Source organism: Talpa europaea, assembly GCF_964194135.1.
Source record: "Talpa europaea genome assembly, chromosome: 1".
NCBI classification, from domain to species: Eukaryota; Metazoa; Chordata; class Mammalia; order Eulipotyphla; family Talpidae; genus Talpa; species Talpa europaea.
In genome coordinates this window covers 105,319,151-105,327,773 of record NC_140073.1, presented here as the reverse complement: position 1 = coordinate 105,327,773, position 8,623 = coordinate 105,319,151, and the positions used below count along the sequence as shown (strand labels likewise).

Below are 8,623 nucleotides of genomic sequence, written 5' to 3'. Positions count from 1 at the left end.
TGGGTTTCTCCCTGGTTGGCCTGGGGATTGAACTCATGTTGCAGAGGCAGCGGATATCTTCATAGTGCTATGCTTAACCCCTTGCACCACAAGGGAGGCCCCCCAAAAAGAATTTTTATGAACTAATTATATTTAATTTTGTTAGAAACAAAAATTTTAATCTTTTGGTTCATATTTCATGACAAGCATTTTAGATATTAAGATCTTCACTTTATCATCTTAAAATATCTTCTCTCTGTCTCTTTCTCTGTCTCTCTCTGTCTCTCTCTCTCTCTAGGACTTTCATATGCAGAGTAAATGGTAATTAAAATGTGCAGGATGACAAGATGGAGCAAACAGTGCTTGTACCACCAGGACCTGACAGCTTCAACTACTTCACCAGAGAATCTCTTGCGGCTATTGAAAGACGCATTGCAGAAGAAAAGGCTAAGAACCCCAAACCAGAAAAGAAAGATGATGATGAAAATGGCCCAAAGCCAAATAGTGACTTGGAAGCTGGAAAGAATCTTCCTTTTATTTATGGAGACATCCCTCCAGGGATGGTGTCGGAGCCGCTGGAGGACCTGGACCCGTACTATATCAATAAAAAAGTGAGTGCTTTTTATCGGGGATATTTTGCTGCTAATTGCCTACTGCATACCTTGGACTGTTATAGCACCAACACATGCTGATTTAGCACAGTCTTAAGTATCCTTTCATTTAAGAAATAAAACACATTTGCTTGTATACCAGTAAGCAATAAATTGATTACATCACAACAGATGGGGTTGTTTCAAATACACCACAAGGGATACCTAGAATAAAATGTAACTCTTGTAAATAGCTGATTTAATGAACTAAATGATTCTCCACAGATACTGTATTTACTATATAACTTTATTTTTTTATGCTTGAAAATCCTAAAATAATTACAAGTCATAAAATTTCAATAATTTCTAATGGAACAAAGTTTGATGCCACAAGTTTTTTGATTTCTAGATTGGGTTATACATAATGAATCAGTTATTTATTTGAAGGTAATTTTTCTTGCAAAACAATGATCCTATATAAATATTTTTAAATTTCTTGATTTTTTTATAGAAATGTATTGATACTGGAAAGACTTTAAAAAAAGTAGTATCCTAAAGAACCTGTAACAAAGTTTTGAATGCCTGCCTTTTCTATATCCATGCTTGAAATGAATACCTGCTATTAAGCACCCAACATTTCATTATGACCTTGGCTTACCCAAACTAAGAAGAAAAGCACAGAAAAACATCAAATCCAAAAGATATATTGATTTTAGATTAAAGATTAGTTAATCTACAACATTTCATTATATTTTCTTTCTTTTTTACCTGATATAATATATTTGTGAATTCAGTGAAAGGGTAGGGCACAAAGATTGTAATTAATCAAGTAAATGAAATTTTTTAGTTGGATATGAGTCTTAAAACCCCACAAACATTTAGGGATTCCTTATTGCTAGCATGGTTCTGTATGATGTTAGTCATTGTCAAATGCCTAAGTTTGGTGATGTTTACTATGTGGATTTGGTATAGTTTTGGGATAATGGATTTGGGATAACTTCTCATTGACTGTTACAGTTCCAGAAGTAAAAGCTTCAAAAATGGATGACTAGCACTATGTTCAGATTTTTTAACATCATACAGAACCATCAGTGGGAAATCTTGTCCTAAGAAGCATTTTCCCTAGTGACATTTCTATGCCAAGAGTACTCTGTGTGTTCTGCATTGTTTTAAGATCACCCTGCCAATCTCAGATATCCAAGTCACTAAAATAAAATTAGTCAAGGGATAGCAAAAGTAAGGTTATTTAAAAAAAATTAAGAATTCTCTAAATACTCAAACTTTAGCAAAAGCAAATTAATTCAGAATTTAAGGGTATTTTTCAATATTGAAGTAAATTATGAAAGAAAATTTAAGATTAGAAAACAGTACAAGCAACCAAATAAAGTTTAAAATATATAAAAGCAGAAGGAAATTTCAAGCACATTGCTCAATCACATGTCCTGAGTACCCTATCTTATTTTTTAAGGATTTCAGTGTTGCGAAAAGTTTCATTTGTATTGCTGTGGAATGACTAACATTTGAAGACTTTGACATCAGTTCAGTGTAAAAGGGATGGATGTGCTTTACCTTGGGAAAACACTTTCCTGAAAACAATATTTCTCTTAACGGGGTGTTCTACTTGCACATTGTGATTTGTTCCAAAATGCCAACATGCTTTCCTTTCTCACACAATGTGCATTTAATAATAAAGGCAGAAGATGTGGAAGGCAAGTTTGAACGTGAACCTAACAGAGTTTATAAGGGTTATGTCAGCACAAGAATCTGGCTGACTAATCATTTCATTAGAACTGGTATTTTACCTTATTTTTAAGACCTTCATTTAAGTATTTGAAAGGATTGGCATAATTTTATTTTCCATCTGTTCGTGATATTGAGGATATGGATATGGATATGAGTCAGAATATGCAAACATCTTCAGGCCAGTGACTTCCCAAAGTTTCACACAAGCATAATAATTAATGTGTCATTTGGTCCTGATTAAAAATTTCGAGTTTTTTCCTTAATAATATACAGAACCAACAAAGCAAACCTACCACAATGGCTGCGGAGTCTATTCTTTATCTTATGTTTTATGTTAAAAGAAAGTGGTGGGTATGTAAGAAATTCTGTAAATAGAAATAACACAAAGCACACACTGAAGTTTCCTGTGATCTTCTGCAATGTCAGGGAGCTTATGGAAATGTCATTACCGATGGTATATTTTCAGATGGCATATGCCCACATATTTTTATCTCTGTTGCCCCAGTTTAAAATATACAAATTATATAATGTTCAAAAATTCTACTAAGGTTATGAAAGTAGTTTGATATTATGGTAGGTACCAAAGATATAGTAGTAACCATCTCATGAACATTCCTTGCACATGGATGCATTAGCTTTCCAGACCCTGAGGTGTTTTAAGCCTTCTGAGGTCCGAGGTAAGAACTAAAGAATAAAATAGCATTGCTATCGGAATATTATGACAGAATTTTCCATACCATGTTAGCTCTGATGCAGTTGGTCTTCAGAATATCATTCCAGGTTGGGTTTCTTTTGTTTGTTTATTTACTTTAGCTGTGTGGCAAGGCACACTTAGCTTGCGAACACACCTTTTTTTTTTTTTCTGACAGATTTTTTTTCACAGTTTCCTTTCATAGCTTGGGTTGATTTTGCACCATTTGGCTATACATTCAAATTCTTCACCCACTCTTTGTTACAGAAAACTTCTCCTTTCTCATGTTCTTCTTAAAATTACAGATGACTCATTAGTACCATGGAAGGAAATATCCTTTTGACAGTGTGACAGTGTACTTGAAATAGAATGAGGTATTTTAGATCTGTGGTGAAAATGGATGTTTGTTAATTATGGAATGCAGAAATGTATCCATTTAAAAATGTGCTATTTACTTGATTGTCTCATGGATCATTTAAAAACAGCTATTTTCTCTTTTTATCAGTTGTTCTAAGAAAGATGCCTATTCCTTTTAATTGGGTCTGCAAGAGGGATCATGCATGGATTTGTGGTTTCAAATCCCTGCTTGTTCTGACATTGCTATAGGAGTTTTCAGTTGTATTTTTTGTTTTGTTTTGGGTTTTTTTGGGTGGGAGTGGTAAAGAGAGTTGTTTGGGGATTAAGGACTTTTCCTTGCAAAAGTAATTTTATCGAAAATCAGAAAAGTCAATGATAGTTAAAAGTGTAAATTTCACAAGTTGTCATATGGGCAGTCCCCAGTTTACAATTTTTCTTTGCACATTACTGGCTCCTCTAGAATTACCAGTCACCCAGGCTTTCCCAGGCCTCCATGGTACTGTCATTGACATCCAACTCTTATTCTCCCCCCATTATTTCATATTTATGCCCCTTTCTTCATTGTCACCTCCCAGTTTCTGTCCAAGAAATGATTCCAAGATGATGGTATTGGTTAAAAAAAAAAAAAAGTTAGCATTCATTGAGTATCTGTTCCATTTGTAAGAGATCCTTCAATTGAAAGTAACCAAATGCAACCGAAACTATTTTTAAAAGAGAAAGGGACTGGAGAAAAGGAAGGAAGGGAGTCAGGAGAGAGGTAAGAGGGAAAGAAGCAGGGAGGAAGGGAAGATGATGAATTGGAAAGATTTTTAATCTTAAAATCTAGTTTCTAAAACAATGTCATCAGGACACAGTTCTTTCCTGCCCCCACTACTCATGCTGTGCTACTCAGACTCAACCATACGCTATCTTCTAGACTGGGATTATTTCCTGAAGCTGACTCGTCACATCACTACTTCTATTCAATTAGATCATCCTCTGTCTTTGTAAAAACTAAAATCTTAGACTCAGTGTGTCTTAACTCCTTCTAAAATAATTAAAAAATTAATTTTCCTACCTGATTCTAATAGGGTAATAAGCACCATTTTTTTTTTTACAAAGACGGCACATTCAGAGAACTTCTGTACATCTGTAAAGAAATGGCATTTAAATTGGAATCTGAATGGGAGAAAGGGGGAGGGGACAGAAGTCTTCAGAGAAAGGAAGCAGCCTATAAGAAGACATAATATATAGAACTTTAATTTAAGAAGCTGATAAGATGCATTTGGACAACTGGGCTTAGGGTTAGACGAAAGGCATATTTTAGTGCATCTTAAAAAGTATGAAGATTAAGGACAAAATGAATGCTCAAAAGGTTTTGGTAAAGAAGTGACATGGTCCCCTTTTTTTATAAATTATTTTATTTTATATAATCCTTACATCATTTTTCATTTTTGCATAATATATGCATTTTCATTTTGGTTATATTCCCCATACAATTCCCACCCCCTTTTTCTGACCCTAACCCCTCTTCTCCTCCCTCCACCCCCCACTGTAGTGTGTCTCTGATCTGTAGTTGCTTTTTTTTTAAAGATTTATTTATTTATTTATTTGTTTGTTTATTTATTTAAACAAGCACTGGGTATAGTCAGAAGGGCGGGAGGGTGAGAGAATTCACCAGAGCCAGAGCGGGGAGCAGAGCAGGCAGAAGGACCCAAGCACACTGCTGAGGGGAGCAGGGGGCGGCAGGAGAGGTCTGCACGCCATGTGGGACCCTCCTCTGGTGGCTGGGGAGCAGCCGGGGATCGAACCGGCACTGCAGAGGCTGCGGGCAGCTTTGCAACCCAGCGCTCAACCGCTGCGCCACCGGGGAGGCCCTGTAGTTGCTTTTTGATTTTGATTTTGGTCTAGCTTTTTGACAATGAATATGGCGACTAACAGATGAAAGCATAATCTGTTTTGGAGGTATGATATTTAAGATTCAGAGGGGAGCAAGCTAATAGCATTGTTTTCTGAATATGAATTTGGGAGGGACAATACTGAATTTTAAGTTCCAATGTGAAACTTACATATTTGAGAACAAGGCACACAAACATCTTAACCTTTTAATCCTAGTATTTATAAGATACTTTAGAATTCATTAAGGGTATTCACATGCTCTATTCATTTCATTCTCAAAACTCTGAAGTTAATGTTGTAATACTCTCCCTTCACATCTAGATATTGACATGGAATAATTTGTTCAAAGTTCTCACACAGCAAATTTCAATAAAACTGGGCCTCGGATTGGTCCTTTCCAGTCAATGAAAAATTAACATGTAATCGTGCACCACGTCATGGCGTGGGGTAAAGATCCAGGTTGAGAAATATTTGACACTCAGGTATATCATTTCATCTCTAGTTGTAATTTCTCCTTTTTTGTCTGAGGTAGATACAGAAGCATAAACAACTCAGCTGATGAGATCCCATCTAAGCAGGCCTATGGGGTCATCTCCTGCACTGACCCTGCTCCCACCATTCCCAACTAAAGCCTGGGGTCAAGCAATTTCACAGATTGTTTTCTGAGTACAAGTTCTCCTTTGCATGAACTTAAAGTAGAAATAGAAATCTGACCATAAGGCATCAAGCCCACAGATATATTTTATTTGACTCATGTAATAGTATATGGATTTTTTAATTAGTTTTTGAAATTTATAGATCAGCAAATTGCATGCATAACCTCATGCACATTTAGGATTTCTCTTAAAATATCAGATCCAGCATTGCTTATTTGCATACCAAAAATTGTCAGGTAACGCAAGGCAACCAACCTTGATGGACATTTTGGTTTGTGATTCTGGCCTAAAGACCACATGTGTAATTAAGTGAAGATTATAGTAAAGGTTTGTGGACCACAGGCATGCATATACCATGTGTTATTTAGGCTAATTACTTCTAGTCTAAAAAGAAAACTAGACACCTGGAGAGAAAAAAAATTTAATATTACATATTCACTTCAGAGTAGATTGAGAAACTGCAAAAAGATTTCCATTCCCCAGTGGCTTAGAAAAAAGAGGGAAATCATGGCCTGAATCCACAAATAACAAAGAGGCAGAGGAGAAAGTGAGGCCATTTAGAGAGCCCACAAGAGGAAAAAATAGAATTAGATTATATGGAAGTGGCCCAAAATGAGAAATGTCCCCCAAAATGTGTACTATGAGGACTTTCCACTCCATGCAGTTTGTTTACACCCAAATTTCTGCCATACAAGTCATTTTGCCCCTCTCTGCTGAAAGTCAGTAGCTGAGAGTGAAAAAAAAGTTCAAGTCCATTTCCAGCAGAAGATGGAGGGAATTTTCCTAATCTGGCTACAGGGCAACATTGAGAGAAAAGATGTGTATCTTGCAGCCCAACTTAGAACTGTTGACATTTTCAGAGTCACACTATACATGGTGATAAAAGCCCACATTAATGCAAGTTCTGTTTCGCAAACAGTAACATCAGGTAACATTAAGGCTTCTGGGTCTGTGTGTAAAAGAATATATATATATATATATATTCTGTCTGTGAGAAAATAAGTTCTGAATTTCAGATAACACTTTCAAATATATCACTGAAACTGTAAGTACAAGTGGAATACTGCATTTTAAAAATTTTGAAATGAAGGTGTAAATTTAATCAACCAATAACATAATCTACATTTTTATATTGTTTGTGATCATTGCTAACTTTCCTCTGTTGCTTGCTTTTGCCAGTGTATTTACTTTAACAGTAGGCCAATATTGTAAACTTGAAATCAGTGTATCAATTGGCATTTTTGGGATAATTTTTACATAAACATAAAAGTGAGACCTAGATTTAAACTATTTACTTTAAGGAACATGGCCTCTACATTGAAAGAGAAGATAGTGGACATATTTAGAAAAGGAAACTGGAAAAATATGCTTGTTAAATTCAATGTCTATTCTGGAAAAATAAATTCTAAACAAATCACTTCCTAAAACTCCTGAGACAAGAAAAGAATACTAAGTAGTAAGAGTACAGATTCATAGACAGTAATTCCTAGCAAACTATTATAGTTGTCTCCTTATTGACTATGCAGTTAGATCAAGGAGGATTTTGTAGACCAAGAAACTGTAGCCAAGAACACCTATATCCAAGGGACACTGGAACCCTGTGTTCAGTTGACCTGGTTGGACAAGAACGGAAGAGTCCACACCACACTCTCCTCTACTCTATGCAAATGCATTTTTCAAGTCAGTGCAGTTCTGATTGGTGGGAAGTTTATGAATCTGTGATTGGTTGAATTTCGACCTTCCCCTGCAACCCTTGCATTCTTTGCCTGCTGGTGTGGTCACATTGTCTTTTCCATGATGGATGCGTGTGCGCATGCCCAGAGCTCCTACTGTGCCTGGAGCTGACCTTCAGCAGCTTCCTAACATTAGTTTTTACCCAGTTGCCAGTGAGTCGGTTTTGGTTTTCCTTTTTAATATTACTTGTTAATTTTCATCCATGTGTTACACTTTATCATTGATAATTTGGGGAATTATTAAAATCCCTTGTTAACAAAACAGATTCACAGTCTTACTATTGCAGAAACACCTGAATCTATATTGAAAGTACAGAATACTGGCCTCAGAATCTCAACTGAATTGGAATCACAACACCTCTGTGAGCTAAATATACGTATTCCCATTTTCAAAAGAGACAAATGAGTCATGGCACAGTTAAATAACTTGTCCAGGATCTCAGGGCTGGGAGTCAGTAGAACCAGATTTTTTTTTTTAAATATTTATTTATTTATATGAGCACTGGTGTACAGGCCAGAGGGGCTCCATCAGAGACAGAGCACGGAGGAGAACAGGCAGAAGGACCGAAAGCATTGCTAAGGGGAGCAGCGGGTGCGACAGGAGAGGTCTGTCACGCCAGGTGGGTCTCTCCCTGGCCAGCCAGGAATTGAACTGGCACTGCAGAGGCTGCAGACAGCTTCACAGCACTGCGTTCAACCCGCTGCATCACCGGGGAGGCCCTAGAACCAGATTTTGAGCCAGGCATCTCTCTCCAGAGTCTGCACTCTTGATAATCTCTTAAGTTAAAACAAAACCTAGTTGTGGTTTTCTTTTCTTTTTTAAAAGATTTATTTATTTATTTTATACAAGCACTGGGTACAGTCAGAAGCGCGGGAAGGTGAGAGATTTCACCAGAGCGGGGAGCAGAACAGGCAGAAGGACCGAAGTACACTGCTGAGGGGAGCAGCGGGCGGCAGGAGAGGTCTGCGCACCATGTGGGACCCTCGCCAGCGGCC

General features: G+C 36.9%; 1 protein-coding gene across 1 annotated transcript in view; it reads left to right on the top strand.

Moving 5' to 3' along the window:
• Nucleotides 1-326: 326 nt before the first annotated feature.
• SCN1A (sodium voltage-gated channel alpha subunit 1) overlaps nucleotides 327-8,623 on the top strand; it is a gene marked incomplete at both ends in the record, with an annotated part of 77,940 nt that continues 69,643 nt past the window's right edge. The window contains one exon of the mRNA XM_084257703.1: nucleotides 327-590. Coding sequence (XP_084113829.1) covers nucleotides 327-590 — 264 coding nt within the window. The remainder of the gene's footprint in view (nucleotides 591-8,623) is intronic.